Genomic DNA, 17,782 nt, shown 5'->3' with positions numbered 1-17,782 from the left:
GTCTCGACGTCTTTACGGCTTCTTCGTTTACAAAAGGACGACATCGCCAGAACCTCCAGCCATCCGATATCATTCCTCATCACCATCAATCTCTTCTGCTTCCATCCAGCTTGTTTGCGCCCTCAAGTCCTAGACAAAGACAATCATCTCCTTTTTTCCAGTCCATCAAAACTTCAACTCCACGAGTCTCATCACGGCTTTACAGAAACTCATCCATCTCATTATTACGGGCCTTACAGCTTACATCGAATCATCGCTCTCATCCTTCCAAAATCTATAGACTCGTCTCCTGTCAACGCATTCTGATACCATTTCTCACCTGCACTTAAGCATTTAGATACCCAGCCACACAGATACCCTCCCTCTCAGTTACACACCCAGCCCATTCACAAGAAAAGCATCATCAAACATGTCCTCTTCCACCATGCCGCCCTCTTCCGCCGAGCAGGTCATGCCCATCGCCATCGTCGGCATCGCCGGCCGCTTCCCGGGCGACGCCGAGAACCCGCAGAAGCTGTGGGACATGCTCGCCGAGGGCCGCAGCGCGCTGTCCGACGTGCCCGGCGACCGCTTCAACGTCGACGCCTTCTACCACCCGCACAACGAACGCCAGGGCACCATCAATGTGCGCAAGGCCCATTTCATGAACCGCGACATCTCGGCCTTTGACGCCCCCTTCTTCAACATGCCCATCGCCGAGGCCAAGGCCATGGATCCCCAGCAGCGTATGGCCCTCGAGTGTACCTACGAGGCCTTGGAGAATGGTATGTTTTTCCTTTCGTCGCCGATACTGGGCACTGTCTCTCTCTACCTATTTCTCTCTTCCTCTCTCCCTGCCTCTCCCTCTCTAACAACACCTTAGCCGGAATCGCCATGGAAAATGTCGACGGCTCCAACACGTCCTGCTTCGTCGGCTGCTTCACCCGCGACTACAGCGACATGCTCGCCTGCGACCGCGAGGACCTGCCGCTGTACCACGGCACCGGCACCGGCTCGGCCATCATGTCGAACCGCATCTCCTGGTTCTTCAACATGAAAGGCCCGAGCATCAGCCTCGACACGGCCTGCTCGTCGTCCATGGCCGCGCTGCATCTCGGCTGCCAGAGCCTGCGCACCGGCGAGACCACCATGGTATGTAAGACTCGGGGGGAAGACCGGATCCGTGAAGAGTTCTCTCGAGACTTAACTAATTCGACGCTGTAGTCCGTCGTCGGCGGCACGAACTTGATGCTTCTCCCGGACATCATGGGCGCCATGACCCGGCTGCACTTCTTGAGCCCGGATGGCAAGTGTCAGTCTTTCGACCACAAGGGCAACGGATACGCCCGTGGCGAAGGTGAGTCCCATCATACAAAACATGTTCCAACGCGAAAAACCAGCAACTGGCTGCTAATCTTACAATGTGCCTTGTCTTACAGGCGCTGGCTTCTGCATCTTGAAGCCCCTCCACCTGGCCCTGAAAGACGGCGACGTGATCCGCGGCGTCATCCGGAACACCGCCGTCAACCAGGACGGCCACACCCCCGGCATCACCCTCCCGGCCGCCGACGCCCAGGAGGCCCTGATCCGCCGCATCTACGCCGAGGCCGGGCTGAGCCTGGCCGACACGACCTACGTCGAGGCCCACGGCACCGGCACCCCGGCCGGCGACCCCGTCGAGGCGGCCGCGCTGGCGGCGACCTTTGGCAGCGCCCGCCGCGCCGGCGACCCCGTCTACATGGGCTCCGTCAAGTCCAACGTCGGCCACCTCGAGGGCGGCTCCGGCCTCGTGCAGGTCATCAAGGCCGTTCTCATGCTGGAACAGGGCAAGATCCCGCCGTCCCTGTACTACGAGAAGCCGAACCCGCGCATCCCCATGGACGACTGGAACCTCCGCGTGCCCACCGAGCTCCTCCCGTGGCCCGCCGCCGGCCTACGCCGCATCAGCATCAACTCCTTCGGCTACGGGGGCACCAACGCCCACTGCATCCTCGACGACGCCTACCACTACCTCAAGGCCAACGGGCTCACCGGCAACCACAACGTCCAGGTCGCCGACGGAGCGTCCCCGACGCTCTCGGACGACTCGGGCGTGTCTCTCGTCGAGGGCGTCGACCGCCTGACGATGCTAGAAGGGGGAGGAGGAGACCTGTCCGATTACAGGCTGGACGCCCACGCGTTCTCATCGCCCAAGCCCCAGCTTCTGACCTGGAGCTCGCACGACCAGGCCGGCATCGGCCGCACGTCGACGGCCTACGCCTCCTACCTGGCCTCCAAGCTCGGCTCGGACGAGAAGGAGAGGCAGGCGCCCGAGGTGTTTGAGAGGCTCGTGAACACGCTCACGACGCGCAGGAGCCGGCTGCCGTGGAAGTCCTTCGCCATCGCCTCGTCCTGCAAGCAGGCCGTTTCGGCCCTCGAGGAGCCCGTCGCGGAGCCCGTCCGCTCGGCCAACGGCAAAAAGGTCCGTCTCGCCTTCGTCTTCACGGGCCAGGGTGCCCAGTGGTTCGCCATGGGCCGTGAGCTATTCTCCACGCCCGTCTTCCGGGAGAGCATCGAGGCTGCCGATTCCTACATGCGAGAGATGGGCGCGTCGTGGTCGCTGGTTGGTATGTTGAATACTCCTCCCCCTCTCCCACCTCCCCCTTTTCTCCATCAAACCAGTTGGATATCACCGCTGACCGTTTTCCTTCTCCTCTCTCACAGCCGAGCTGTGGCGCGACGAAGCGACTAGCCAGGTCGGCCTGGCTCACATCAGCCAGCCCGTCTGCACAGCTCTGCAGGTCGCCCTCGTCGATCTCCTGCGCCACTGGAACGTGGTGCCCGGCGCCGTCATCGGCCACTCGAGCGGAGAGATCGCCGCGGCCTACGCCAAGGGCGCACTTACACGCCGGGACGCCTGGGCCATCGCGTACCACCGCGGCCGTCTGGTCCGCAGCGTCAAGCTCGACGGCGCCATGTTGGCCACCAGCCTCGGGCCCGAGGAGGCCGAGTCGTACATCGAGCGCCACGCCTCGGGCCGGACGGCCGTCGTCGCCTGCGTCAACAGCCCGTCCAGCACGACGCTCTCGGGCGACGCCGACGCCATCGACGAGCTCTTCTCGCGCATCAAGGACGACGGGCACTTTGCGCGCAAGCTCAAGGTCGACGTCGCCTACCACTCGCCGCACATGCAGGCCGTCGCCGAGGAGTACCGCCGGAGCCTCGCCCACGTCGCGCCGCTGGTGCCCGAGGACCCTCGCGCGCCCAAGATGTTCTCGTCCCTGCGCCCGGGCATCGTCGCCAGCGAGCAGCTCGGGCCCGACTACTGGGTCGACAACATGGTCAGCCGGGTCGACTTCTCGGGCGGCATGATGGCCATGATGGGCGGCGGCGCCAAGGACCGGCCGAGGGCGGCGCGGAGGACAGCAGGTGGCGGCGGCGGCGCTGGTAAGAAGGCCGAAGTGGACAACATGATGATCGAGATCGGTCCCCACGGCGCCCTCCACGGTCCCTTGCACCAGATCTTCACGCACGGCGCCGACAAGAACAACAGCTCGGCCTCCGTGACGGATCTGAGCTACCGCTCCGTCCTCGAGAGGGGCAAGAATGCGGCCGAGACGGCCCTGACGCTCGCCGGCAAGCTGTTCCAGCTGGGCTACCCCATCGACATTGAGGCCGTCAACGGGAACTCCTCCTCCTCCTCCTCCTCCTCGGGAAGCGGTGCCTTCTTGGTCGACCTGCCCCCCTTCAGCTGGAACCACGAGCTCAAGTACTGGTCCGAGTCGCACACGGCCAGAGCCCACCGGTTCCGCAAGCACCCCCGCAAGGATCTCTTCGGCTCCGAGACGCTCGAGGCCATCGACCGCGAGCCCCGCTACCGCAACATCCTCAAGCTCGCCGAGGTGCCGTGGGTGCAGTACCACAAGGTCCAGGGCTCCATCCTGTACCCGGCCGCCGGCATGATGATCATGGCCATCGAGGCCCTGTGCCAGAAGGCCGACGAGAACCAGACGGTCGACGGGTACGAGCTGCGGGACGTCATCATCGGCAAGGCCCTCGTGGTGCCGCAGGACGAGGACGGCGTCGAGACCATGCTGACGGTGAAGCCGTCCCGCCTCGGCTCCCGCACCAACAACGCCTCCTCCGTCTGGCAGGAGTTCCAGCTCTACTCCCGCAAGGAGTCGTGGGAGCTCAACTGCTCCGGCCTGATCCGCATCCGCTACGAGGCGCCGGCCCACTCGTCCTTCGCCGACGAGGACCGGATCCTCGCCGGCCAGTACGCCGAGCAGGCGCGGAGCATCGCCGAGGCCTGCTCGCGGCACCAGAACCCGCGGCAGTTCTACGGCAACCTCGAATCCATCGGGCTGCACTACGGGCCCGTGTTCCAGGGCCTGACGAGCATCAGGAAGGGCGACCACCAGGCGGCCTGCACCATTGAGATCCAGGACACCCGGGCCACGATGCCGCACAAGTTCGAGTACCCGCACGTCATCCACCCGGCCACCCTCGACAGCGTCATCCAGATGGCGCTGCCCTCCTGCTCCGCCGTCGACGAGGACCTGTCCGCGGCCATGGTGCCCACCTCCATCGGGCGCCTGTACGTGTCGGCCAGCATGCCTTCGACGCCGGGCGTCCAGCTCCCGGGCTTCTCGTGCGCCAAGGACGCGGCGACCGGCGGCCGAGAGGGCCTGGTCGTGCTGGCGGACGAGGGGTGGAGTAAGCCGCTCGTCGTCTTCGAGGGCATCAAGAGCGCCTCCCTCGCCTCGTCGTCGTCCATGGCGGACGGCAACGCCGCCGACATGCTCAAGCTCCGCAAGCTGACATCCGTCTTCCACTGGCAGCAGGACATCTCCATGCTCGAGCCCGCCCAGATCAGGAAGCTGTGCGCGGAGAGGGTCGGCGACCTCGGCCAGGTCGACCGCAGCGTTCTGCAGGAGCTCGAGATGGCGTGCCTGATCTACATCAAGCGCGTCATGAGGGAGTGCCCGGCCGAGGAGGCCGCGTCTTTCGCCTGGAACTTCAAGCTCTACTGGGAGTACATGAAGCGGTGTTACGAGATGGGCCGCCGCGGAGAGCTCTGCTACCAGAGTGCCGGGTCTGAGTCCGGCTCCGGCTCCGGGTCTGTGTCCGAAAGTGGGTCTGGCTCCGGCCCCGGCTCCGGCTGGCTGGACATGACCCCGGAGGCCGAGGCCGAGCTCCTGGCCCGCGTGTCCCGTTCGTCGACCGACGGCGCCGCCCTCGTCGAGCACGGCGAGCACCTGCCGCAGATCCTGCGCGGCGAGATCCCCCCGCTCCAGATCCTCATGCGCGACAACTTCCTGCACAACTTCTACAAGGACGGCCTCGGCACGCAGCAGCACTACGCGCAGATGGCCTACTACGTCGAGATGATGGCGCACAAGAACCCCAACATGCGCATCCTCGAGATCGGCGGCGGCACCGGCGGCGCCTCGCTCCCCGTGCTGCAGGCCCTCGGTGGCGGCGCCGACGGCAGCGCGCCGCGGTTCGAGAGCTACACCTTCACCGACATCAGCGCCGGCTACTTTGAGAAGGCCCGCGAGAAGCTCGCGCCCTGGGTGCCGTTCATGGAGTTCGCGCGGCTCAACATCGAGGAGGACCCGGCGGCGCAGCAGTTCGAGGAGGGGGCGTACGACCTCGTCATCGCCTCCAACGTCCTCCACGCCACGCGGTTCATCGGCAAGACGCTCGAGAACACGCGCAAGCTGCTGAAGCCGACCGGCAAGCTGGTGCTGAGCGAGATCACGAACCCGTCGCAGAAGATGCGCTTCCACATGATTGTCGGGTCTCTGGAGGGCTGGTGGTACGGTACGTCGACGCATTTCCATAACAACCCATGATTCCCTCTCCATTTTCTTCCCAGTTACTTCTTATCCAACAACCATCTCACTTCGTCTCACTGCGTCGCCGTCATTGCTAACAGAGAGTCTGAACAACAGGAGAGGAGGACGGCCGCCACTTCGGCCCAACCCTGACCGTGGACGAATGGGACAAGGAGATGTTGTCTTCCGGCTTCACGGGCGTCGACATCGACTTCAGCAACTTCCAGGACGAGCGCGACCTCAGCCTCTCCGTCATGGTCACCACCGCCAACCAGCCGCCGGCGGTCCCCGTGCCGTGCGAGGCGCTCGTCGTGCTCCCCAACCATGCCGACTCGGACGTCTCGGCCTTCGCGGAGAAGCTGAGCGAGCGCCTGGCCAACAACGGCTGCAGCGTCCTGCTACGCCGGCTGCACGAGACGACGGACCTCGAGCTGCAGAACCGGTCCTCCCTGCTCCTCCTCGACGCCCCCGCCGACAAGCCCTTCCTCCCGGCCGTCTCGGCCGAGGACTGGGACGCCCTCCGGCGCATCGTGCTGTCCTCCCGCGACGCCGTCTACGTGACGCGCGGCGGCACCGTCAACAGCGAGAACCCGTCGGCGAACCTCATGTCCGGCATGGCGCGGAGCATCCGGTCCGAGAATCCGGGCCTGGGTCTCACGACACTCGACGTCGACCACGACGCGCCGATGAACGCGGACGGCATGATCGAGGCCGTTTACAAGACCTTCTGCAAGGCCTGCGACTCCAAGGACGCCGAGCGGCCCGACTGGGAGGTGGCCGTGCGGGACGGCATGCCCATGGTGCAGCGCATCGTGCTGGACAAGGGCATGAACGACCTCATCACCGACCTCAACGCGCCGCCGGCGCCGCGCGAGATGCCCTTCCGCCAGGAGGGTCGCCCCTTGACCATGGCCGTCGGTACCCCCGGCCGCCTGGACACCCTCCACTTCCGCGACGACCCGCGCGCCGCCGCCGCCGCCGCTGAGCCGCTGGCCGACAACGGGGTCGAGATCAGGGTCAGGGCCGTCGGCCTCAACTTCAAGGACGTCATGGTCGCCATGGGCCAGCTCGAGCAGCCCGCGCTCGGGGTCGACTGCAGCGGCATCGTCGACCGCGTCGGCAAGGGCGTCTCGAGGGTCAGGCCGGGCGACGCCGTCATGACGTGGAAGCTCGGCACGATGGGCAACCTGGTCCAGGCCGAGGAGGCCATGGTGCAGCTCGTGCCGGACGGCATGGACCTCGTCACCGCCGCCTCGCTTCCCGTCATCTACAGCACGGCGCACCACGCCATCTCCAACGTGGCCCGGCTTCGCGAGGGGGAGTCCCTGCTGATCCACGGCGCCGCCGGCGGCGTGGGTCAGGCGTCCATCATCCTGGCCCAGCACGTCGGCGCAAAGGTCTTCGCGACGGTGTCGTCCGAGGAGAAGAAGCAGCTCCTGATGACAACGTACGGCATCCCCGCCGAGCACATCTTCAACAGCCGCGACACCCAGTTTGCGCAGGGCGTCATGCGGCTCACCGGGTCCAGGGGCGTCGACGTCGTGCTCAACTCGCTCGCCGGCGAGGCGCTGCGGCTCTCGTGGCGCTGCATCGGCCGCTTCGGCCGCTTCGTCGAGCTGGGCCAGAAGGACATTGTCGGCAACACGGGGCTCGACATGGAGCCCTTCCTGCGCAACGTCTCCTTCCACTCGGTCAACATGCTCGACCTGCTCGACCACGACGCCGTCGCTGCGTCCCGGGTCTTCGGCGAGGTCATGGACCTGCTCCGCTCCGGCGTCGCCCGGCCCGTGGCGCCCGTCGAGTCGTTCCCGCTGTCGCGGGCCGAGGAGGCCTTCCGCCGCATGCAGATGGGCAAGCACGTCGGCAAGATCGTGCTCGAGGCGCGCGACGACGACGTGGTGCTCGCGACGCCGCCGCGCGTGGCGCCGATGGCGTTCCGGCCCGACGCGACCTACGTCATCGCCGGCGGCAGCGGCGGGCTCGGCCGATGCATCGCCGAGTGGATGGCCCGGTCCGGGGCCCGGAACATCTTGATGCTCTCGCGCTCCGGCGACCGGAAGCGCACCGTCCGGGAGCTGCTCGGCCGCCTCGAGAAGCAGGGCGTTCGGGCCGCGGCGATGGAGTGCGACGTCGGCGACGAGGCCCAGCTGCTGGCCTGCCTGGACCGCTGCCGAGCTGAGTCGTGGCCCCGGGTCCGCGGTGTCGTTCAAGGCGCCATGGTACTCAACGATGCTGTAAGTCAAAGCAGTCTGTCTGTCTTTTCTTTAACTATCTACATGGCAATGATGGATGGTAGACTACCACCTCTACCACTACCACTGCTCCTACTACTACAACAACCATGTAATCATTCCCCAAAACAGAATTCTCATCGCTAAACAACACTTCACTCCAGATCTACCAAGGCATGACGCGCGACCAGTTCCTCGGCGCGACGCAGTGCAAGGTCCAGGGCAGCTGGCACCTCCACGAGCACCTCCCGCGCGACATGGACTTCTTCGTGCTCCTCTCGTCGAGCGTGGGTATCGCCGGGTCGCGGGCGCAGGGCAACTACAGCGCGGGCAACGCGTACCAGGACGCGCTCGCGCACCACCGGCGCGGGCGCGGGCTGCCGGCGTGCTCCATCGACGTCGGCATGGTGCTGGGGGTCGGGTTCCTCGCCGAGGAGACGACGGGCGACCGCGTGCACGAGAACACGCGCAGCTGGAGCTTCATCGGCATCCGCGAGCGCGAGTTCCTGGCCATCCTACAGGCGGCCATGACGGGCGAGAGCGCGGCGGCAGCGACGGCGCCGACGCAGATGATCACGGGGCTCGGCACAGGGGGCATGATGGCGCTCGGGTCGGAGAAGTACCCCTGGTGGTTCAACGACGCCAAGTTCGCGCACATCGTGCAGGTCGACACGCACCACGTCGTGCAGGAGAAGAACGACGACGCCGGGCGGCTGCGCGACGAGCTGGCGGCGGCGACGGGGCTCGAGGGCGCCGCCGAGGTGGTGGCGGCGGCGCTCGTGCAGAAGCTGGCGCGCTCGATGATGGTCTCGGCCGAGAACATCGAGACGTCGCGGCCCGTCAGCAGCTACGGTGTCGACAGCCTGCTGGCGGTGGAGCTGCGGTCGTGGATCTACGAGGAGCTGCAGGCCGACGTGTCCGTGTTCGACCTGCTGAGCAACGTCGCCATCTCGTCGCTGGCGCGGACCATCGTCGCCGGGTCCAAGGTGGTGTCCAATGCCGTCAAGGAGGCCTAAGGGGGGAGCGTGTTGCTGGGAGACTGACTGAGATGATTATGATGACAAAGGGGGCGATGCGGTTGAATTGGTTTGGGTTACATAGAGGACGGATTGCTTATGCTTGAAATTGGAATGTAGATTATAGACACATTTTCCATCTTGATCAACTGACCTTTTGTCTCTTGTCTAGTGCAATACTGGGGAATGCTATGTGCAGTAGTCTAGTCTGGAGTATCTACGAGGGACTCGTCAACACAGAGACTGATATCGTTGAAAGTCACATCAGGAACAACTCAATTGCATGTACGGATTGGATGGCTGCCTCAAAGTGCCTCCGACAGCTGACGATGATGGGCTGAGCAGCTTTCATTAGAACAAAAAGATTGAACATGGTAAATAGGATAAAATAAAAAGGAGAAGAACCACGTGTTGACAGAATGGAGCACAACACTACACACCAAAGAGTGGTTGGCAGATTTCCAATTTCAAGGTTCAAGGAAGCCCCCTTCTCACCGACAGAGCTCTATCATGCCGCCGACCTGTTGGTTTGTTTCTAAAGCTGGGGGGGTTTCGGAAACAGTAAACGGCTGTGTGCTGAGACAACTCGCCATTTCTGGGCGGCGCGGGGTTTTGTTCTCAGTTGTTCTCAGTTACTCTCCCCCATGGCATGGTGTCTTGGAATCGTAGACAACTACATCGTTAGCCAGACAGCATCAGCCCGGCTCCGACCATCTACGGACCAAGACATTCAAAGTTGAAGAGACAAAAACATTGTCTTGGACTTGCAGCGAACCCTTGAAGGTCATGTGCTCTTGTCACTTGACTTGAACAGGCCAATAGACTCTCGGGGAGCTCTAGACATACCCACTCACGGCAATCTCGGGTTGATTGGGTGTCTCAATAGCTTCAAAGTCGTCGCTCTCTGTCTTCCTCAACAACACACAAGACGATCGACAGACGACAGACACAAACTCTCTGGCCTTGTCCAAACACCCCCCCCCCCCCCCCCCCCCCCCCCCCCCCCCTCCTTCGTCTCCGTCTTGCATCATGGAAGCACCGCAGTTTTTGCCATCGACAATCCCTTTCCCCATCCTGTAATCCTGTACATAGTAATCCTCCGGACCCCGTTGAATTTTTTGCAGCTTGCCAGCAGGGATCGCCCATCACCGCGCGGACCCTTTCCCCTCTCTTGCTACCTTGCTGCTACCTTGCCATATGCTCAAGATTTGCCGCTGCCGAGTCATACAGGTAGGGTAAGCATGGCTGGCTGCCCAGGGCCTTAATCAAGTCTCGACCCACGCAGACCATGTTTATTCCCGTCCCTCCCCCCCCCCTTTTGCATCATGATGTGATCTGGACAAACTCCACAACCCGTTTGGGCTCAACTTGGCCTGATAAGCTGGACCGGTCTCTCCTCGTCCCTGTTTAAAAATACCCAGCAGCCGGTTCCCCGAAAATAACCCACATAAACCGCCACCGGGGCCCCCTTTTTTTTCTGGATCAAGACTCGAGAAAGAAAAAAAAAAGACGGGGATCCTCCGCCGCCACTTTAACACACTTCCCAGCACATTGGCGGTGTGTGGGAACTCGATTTTATGGATCCCTACTCCAAGGGCTTGACCGAGAGCTGATACAATGATACATCGATGCCAGTCAAGTCAGTCACTCACTCACTCAAGTCTTCTCAACAACCTGGAACGTGCTTCGAAATTTCTGTGGCCGAACTTCTTCCGGTCCATGTGTTCATAGGTAATGAAATAAAATAAAAATAAAAAACCAAAAGCCCGAAGCTCAGGGGTAAGTAAAACCAGCGGTGAGCTCTCTGTCTGTCTTGTGACTTGAGTTTCTGTTCATACAAAACATACAAAACCAAGCGACCGACCTCTCCGGATTCCACTCGTCTTGACTTCCCAACTTATCTCTTCTTCCCTCACTCGACTCCCCCCCCCTCCCCATTGACTCTCTTCCTCACTCATCATCATCCATCCCATCCTCTCTCTCCATCACCGTAATCCTCCTCCTCTTCCACATCTTCTCGGTTTAGAATGCCTCACAGCACAGAGTCCCTCAAGCTCAGCAGCAACAACTTGTCCGTCATCGCCTCGCAGGATGGCGACCGCATCGTGAGGACGCCGACCTACAGCCGCGGCGATGCCGTCAAGGAGGGCATCGTCCACGTCGGCGTCGGCGGCTTCCACCGCGCCCACCTCGCCGTCTACGTCGACCAGCTGATGCAGAAGCACGGCCAGCGCGACTGGGCCATCTGCGGCGTCGGCCTCCGCCCCAACGACGCCGCCATGCGCGACGTCCTCGCCGCCCAGGACCACCTCTACACCGTCATCGAGCGCTCCGCCAAGGGCAGCGCCGCCGCCGTCGTCGGCAGCATCAACTCCTTCCTCTACGCCCCCGACGACCGCGAGGCCGTCATCGCCAAGATGGCCCACCCGGACACCCACATCGTCTCCCTGACCATCACCGAGAGCGGCTACTACTACAACGAGAACACCCACGAGCTGCAGGCCGACCACCCGGACATCCGCCACGACCTCGAGAACCCCGACGCCCCCGTCAGCACCTTTGGCTTCCTCTACGCCGCCATGGCGAGGCGCCACGCCCAGGGTCTCAGGCCCTTCACCGTCATGTCCTGCGACAACATGCAGAAGAACGGCTCCATCACCCGCCACATGCTCGAGTCCTTCGCCCGCCTCCGCGACCCGGCCGTCGCCCGCTGGATCGCCGACGAGGGCGCCTTCCCCAACGCCATGGTCGACCGCATCACCCCGAGCACCTCGCCCAAGGACATCGCGTCGCTGGCCGACGCCTTCGGCATCGAGGACGCCTGGCCCGTCGTCACCGAGCCCTTCATGCAGTGGGTCATCGAGGACAAGTTCGCCGACGGCCGCCCGCCCTTCGAGAAGGTCGGCGTCCAGGTCGTCGAGGGCGTCCACGAGGTCGAGCAGTTCGAGAAGCACAAGCTCCGCCTGCTCAACGCCAGCCACTCCGCCATGGCCTACCCGGGCCAGCTCGCCGGCTTCAAGTACGTCCACGAGGTCATGGAGCATCCCGTCTACCGCGAGTTCGTCTGGCAGATGATGCAGCAGGAGGTGAAGCCCCTGCTGCCCGACATCGCCGGCGTCGACATTGACCAGTACTGCCACACCCTCATGGAGCGCTTCTCCAACCCGACCATCATGGACGGCATCCCCCGCGTCGCCCTCGGCGCCTCCGGCAAGATCCCGCAGTTCATCATGCCCTCCATCGCCGAGCAGATCTGGGCCACGGGGCCCTTCCGCCGCCTGTGCTTCGTCGCCGGCGCCTGGTTCCTCTACCTCCGCGGCGTCGACGACGAGGGCAACGCCTTCGAGGTCGACGACCCCATGCGCGAGCAGCTGCAGGCCCTCGCCGCGGCCGGCGGCAACGACCCGCGTCAGCTGCTCAGCGTCAAGGTGCTCTTCGGCGACGACCTGCGCGCCGACGAGCGCTTCATCAACGAGGTCGCCAACGCCATGGAGCTCATCTCCAAGGACGGCGTCATGGCCACCCTGCCCAAGTACGTCGACTAGACGGGGGGGGGCATCCAACGCTGTAATGTTGATCGGTCGGTCGAGGTGTTCACCGCATAGGACATGCGGGGGGGGGGGTTGATTTTTGGGGTTCATGTTTTTATTTTTATTTTATTAACGTTGTCATGAGTATGGGATAGATGGGATAGACCTAGAGAGATATAGCGATTCTCAGGGACATTTTGAATAGATTTAATACAGCTAGAGATACTGACATCTTTTGTTACCGGGTCCGTATGTGACCACTGGCTGTTCAGTAGAGATTCCACTGGAATGCAGGCAAGAAGCCATGTAATGGAACCGTTCACACGAGAATCAACTCCTGACTGGACTCATCACGTCTGGTTGATGCTGAGGACTTGGCTAACCCCAAATCCATTCCAGATCTTAAGAATGGTGAACGTGTACTCTGAAGACCAGTTGTTCACAGCCGTGGATCCAGTCGATATATCATGCCGTATGGACTTCATATAACACGACTGGCTGCTGTCCCTGTGACTGCTCCTCTTTCACAAGAGAGAAGGTATAACTCCCTCCCTCGCCCCTTGCCAACTCGGCCAGCGTCTCCCGGTATTCCTCAAGCCCTAGGACCGCTCGCCGCTACTAAGACATAGTAGAAGTGGCCCTTGAGGCACCGCCCCTACGCCAAGCTCTCCCGCCGGTCTGTGGCGCCCTGAGTCGAGGTTCCAGGAGGCGATCGCCCTCCCAGGCTCACGGATGGAGTTGCCGGATGTAACTGGGCTTGTGGGCTTGCATACCCGCATCCTTGGCATGCTCGGATGGGCTATTTCTGTGAGTGACAGGCCAATCCCAGAGCTTGAGCGTCTGCTCAATCCGGGCTGGGCTTCTCGCCGTCTCCGAATACGTTTCCATCAGTTACTATTGGTGAACGAGCAACGAACCCCCCTCCCCCACCTGCAAAGCAAAGTCAAGCTTCCGAGAGGACAATACAGGGATTGCGGGAAAAGCGTTGAATGTTCCTGCCACCCCAGTGTGCATTGCGGAGTAGTTTTCGATCGTCAGTTTGTCATTCTCCGAGCCAAGTCATGCCACCAACATAAGCGAGACCCCCGGTCCAAGAGTCAACGGCATACTGCACCGGGAACTTACCCCTCCACGCCGGATTCTATGGTGAGCATCTGCATATACTCTTTGCAGCTCGTTGGCTTGTTGCTGTAGTCAGAGCAGCACGTAAGGGGAGCTTCCGGTGCCGCTGTAGGTGTGACTCGACAAAACTGGCAAACGAGATGGATAGCTTTCCTGTCGCAAGTCTCTTGGCATCCGGCTGGTTGAGCATGACGAGCCTGACTAAAACCCCAACTGTGTTGATGGCGGCGCGCTAGAATAGTGCTGACAGACTGGTTATGTATGGAGGACTTGTCTTTCTTGACTGTCTGTGATCACTCTGTCGTACAAAGCTCTGTTGACACATGAAGTAGGAAAAGAAGAGAAAAAGTAAAGGAAGAGAGAGAAAAGGGCGTTCGTTGACTGTCAAAAGAGGAGAAAAGGATGTCAGGGAATGGCTGACAACAGCAAAAGATTGATTTCGCCCGGACTTGAACCGGAGACCTTCAGTGTGTTAGACTGACGTGATAACCAACTACACCACGAAACCATGCTTGTTGATGTACACTTTAGACAAACCGTAACTTATATACCTCAGTCCTGCCCCATACTTGGATTTCGTCTTCGTTTAGGATGGTCGGTTTACCTCGAGCAGAATTCATTGAGCTGCCCTTTTTGCAGCAGCTGTTTAGAGTAAATGTAACTTCTTAATGCCCATCATTGAAACATATGCATCTGGATAAGACATCATCAGCCTTTGATGGGACCTGAGAAACGCCATTTCCGAGATGGACAATTGGATTCTTGGGTGTGAGTTTCTATTCTCAGAAACCCCCGAAGGAGAAGAAAAATACAAAAAAAAAAAAAAAAAAAAGCTAGTCTCTCGCCCCCGACATCCCCGCGACAGCAGCTTGCAGTAGACCCCGGAACCCAGTTCGCCATTGTGCCAGGCCGTGGTTGGCATGCAGTCAAGTCACTCCCCCACCGGCGCGCGGCTTGGCTCTTGTCTCTGGGCGCTCTTCGCCCGGGGTTCTAGAACATGTGGCGTGAACTTTTTCCCCTCTCTCTCTCGCTCTTCGGCCTGGTTCTGTAAAGTGCGTCGTCTTCTCGTCGACATGGATTGCCCGAGGGTTCATTCATTCGAGCCCAAGTTGTCAGAGGGACGGACAGAGATTTGCTAGCCCTCCAGCGCTAGAGAGCTTTCGTGAATCCAATCGAGCTTGGTGCGTGAGTGTCGCAACCGAGGCAGCTCTCCAGTTCTCCGCCGGTTTTCCGAGGACGGCCCGCAAATTGGAGATGGAGGAAGGGGGCATCAGGCCTGAAGCTGGAGACCCCGGATGGTGGAAATCAGCGCACCAAGCCTTTGCTCTGTTCCTCGGTTGGCGGACCGGATGATGGGCTTTCTGTCCCTCTGTCCCTCTCTCGCTCTTTTTCTTTTGTATCTATGTCTGTAGAATGTGAGCTGAGGTTCGTCCAACACGGCGGTGATCTGCCCCAAGAGCCTGGGCAACCAACCACGCGACACAGCGCTTGTTGGAAGACGAACATGACGCTGACGGTGGAATGCCTGCCGAGGTGGGGAACAGCTGGTCGTCCAAGGTTTTGCAGCTCTCTCCTCTTCACGGGATGGGATGGGATGGGTTGCGCGACCGATTTCTGTCGTTGTCAACCTGTCGTTTCCCATAGTCGAACCATGGCCAACTCGGTTTTCTTCTCGCGCAGCAAAGACTAAATAAAATCAGGCCCCCCCCCCCTCCCCCCCCCGGCTAAGAATCTTGGGGGCGAGATACATAACTTGTGCACATATTACATATTCCCACTCGGGGCCCCTCGCTGATCTCTCAGACGAGGGGCAGAGTTGCGGGGTAGAGACACACAGGCGCACCACTTCCAACGCAGCAACGCCAACAAGAGAGAGAGGAGAGAAGGAGAGAAATAAATAAAATAAAAAAACACCAAAGCTCCATCGCGGGGTTATTACGGCGCCATCGTCGAGCAACCGAGTGTCGTTCCACCCCACCACCACCAAGACCAAGATACCTAGAAAGGGACCGTCTGCCCTCTCTCTCTCCCTCCCCCTCCACCCCCCAAAACGTCATAAGTGTGAACCACTGCCCTTCTTCTGCTGTCTACGCGCCCTTCTCTCTTTTCTCTCTTCTCTCCCTTCTTCTCTTGTTGTCGACCGGCCTTCCCATACATATCCTTGTTCCATTTCAGCATCAAGATACCCAAAGGAGAAGAAGCCTGGGAAGAAGCTCTCAGTCAACTCCGTCGACTCCCACTCTATTTCTACTCAAAGACCAAAGAAAAAAACGTCCCACCCATTGCCCATCATGGCCGGCCCCGTTCCCACCACGTCCTCGCTCGCCGACATCTACACCGAAGATGCCCTCCCCGTCCAGACGAAGCGCTGGTCCTCGCTGCTGTCGCAGTTCGAGGCCGAGTACGGCCACCCCGCCGCCGTCGTCGCCCGCTCCCCGGGCCGCGTGAACATCATCGGCGAGCACATCGACTACTCGCTCTACTCGGTCCTGCCCATGGCCATCACCGCCGACGCCATCCTCGCCTTCTCCGTCACCGACACCCCGGCCGACTCCGACACCTTCACCCTGCGCGTCGCCAACGCCCAGTCCGACAAGTACCCGGCGCGCACCTTCGAGGTGCCCATCGCCGGCGACGTGCCCATCGACGCCAAGGTCCACGAGTGGTCCAACTACTTCAAGAGCGGCCTGCGCGGCGCCCTCGGCCTGCTGCGCCGCAAGCACGGCGCCGCCTTCCGGCCCAAGGGCATGGAGATCCTCATGGACGGCAACGTCCCCGTCGGTGGCGGCCTCAGCTCCAGCGCCGCCTTCGTGAGCGCCTCCGCCCTGGCCGTCATGCTGGCCAACGGCGAGCAGACGGTCGACAAGACCGAGCTGACGGAGCTGGCCATTGTCAGCGAGCGCGCCGTCGGCGTCAACTCTGGAGGGTGAGTCCTTTCTGAGGCCCCCCTCTCCTCCCCCTCCCCTTTCTGATGTCTCTCGTTCTTGAGATGCCTCCCCGCCCCCCGAGAATGCCTGTCTGGAGATACCCTTCCTTCAATGCCACGCCACGCCATGCCACGCCACGCCATACTTGTATCTTGTATTGAATCTCGGCTAACATCTGTCAACCACTCCAGCATGGACCAGTCCGCCTCCGTCTTCTCCCAGCGCGGCTCGGCCCTCTTCGTCTCCTTCGTCCCCTCCCTGACCGCCCGCCCCGTCTTCTTCCCGACCACGAACCCGGAGCTCTCGTTCGTCATCGCCCAGTCCTTCGTCACCTCCAACAAGCAGGTCACCGGCCCCATCCACTACAACCTCCGCGTCGTCGAGTGCAGCATGGCCGGCGCCTACCTCAACGCCGCCCTCAACCCACGCGGCACCGAGCTGCCCAAGGACGCCTCGCCGCTCGGCGTCTCCCTGCACGGCTTCCACGACGCCTACTTCGCCCACAACAAGCAGCCCCAGCACGACGGCGCCTCCCGCGAGGAGGCCGCCGAGGCCCAGCTCCGCGAGCTCATCGCCGTCACCAAGGACACCCTCACCAACCCCGAGGGCTACACCCGCGAGGAGATCGCCGGCGTCCTCGGCGTCTCGCCCGCCGAGCTCGAGCAGATCTTCATGTCCAAGCTCTCGGTGCGCGCCGACCGCTTCAAGCTGCGCCAGCGCGCCCTGCACGTCTTCGAGGAGGCCCTGCGCGTGCTGCAGTTCATGAAGGTCCTCGAGCAGGAGGCCCCGGCCCCGGCCTCGGCCTCGGGCGCCGCCGCCGCCGACACGACCGCCTACAACCAGCGCCTCGGCGCCGTGCTCAACGCCACCCAGGACTCGTGCCGCGACCTGTACGAGTGCAGCGCCCCCGAGATCGACGAGCTGTGCCGCATCGCCCGCGACAACGGCTCCTACGGCAGCCGGCTCACCGGCGCCGGCTGGGGCGGCTGCACCGTCCACATGGTGCCCGCCGACAAGGTCGCCGCCGTCACGGAGGCCTGGGAGAGGGAGTACTACTCCAAGCGCGAGCTCACCGCGGAGCAGAGGGAGGGCGCCGTCGTCGTGAGCCGGCCGGGCAGCGGCAGCGCGGCCTACCTGCTCAAGGACGGCGGTCTGTAA

The 17,782-nt window shown here is 61.9% G+C and overlaps 3 protein-coding genes across 3 annotated transcripts; all 3 read left to right on the top strand.

Annotated features, from left to right (window-relative positions):
- Nucleotides 1-409: 409 nt before the first annotated feature.
- Nucleotides 410-9,045, top strand: CH63R_11486 (Beta-ketoacyl synthase domain-containing protein; the record flags this gene model as incomplete). The annotated part of the gene is made up of 7 exons (XM_018306460.1): nt 410-764; nt 863-1,131; nt 1,204-1,336; nt 1,419-2,585; nt 2,683-5,784; nt 5,916-8,032; nt 8,194-9,045. The coding sequence occupies 7 exons, from the start codon at nt 410-412 to the stop codon at nt 9,043-9,045; spliced, it is 7,995 nt and encodes a 2,664-aa protein (XP_018153301.1).
- A 2,027-nt stretch (nt 9,046-11,072) lies between these two features.
- On the top strand, nt 11,073-12,590 carry CH63R_11485 (Mannitol 2-dehydrogenase; the record flags this gene model as incomplete). The annotated part of the gene is made up of 1 exon (XM_018306459.1): nt 11,073-12,590. One exon carries the CDS (start codon nt 11,073-11,075, stop codon nt 12,588-12,590), a length of 1,518 nt encoding a protein of 505 aa, XP_018153300.1.
- A 3,398-nt stretch (nt 12,591-15,988) lies between these two features.
- On the top strand, nt 15,989-17,782 carry CH63R_11484 (Galactokinase; the record flags this gene model as incomplete). The annotated part of the gene is made up of 2 exons (XM_018306458.1): nt 15,989-16,588; nt 17,183-17,782. 2 exons carry the CDS (start codon nt 15,989-15,991, stop codon nt 17,780-17,782), a joined length of 1,200 nt encoding a protein of 399 aa, XP_018153299.1.

This window comes from Colletotrichum higginsianum, chromosome 8, assembly GCF_001672515.1.
Source record: "Colletotrichum higginsianum IMI 349063 chromosome 8, whole genome shotgun sequence".
Lineage (NCBI taxonomy): Eukaryota > Fungi > Ascomycota > Sordariomycetes > Glomerellales > Glomerellaceae > Colletotrichum > Colletotrichum higginsianum.
This window is presented reverse-complemented; position numbering and strand designations above follow the sequence as displayed.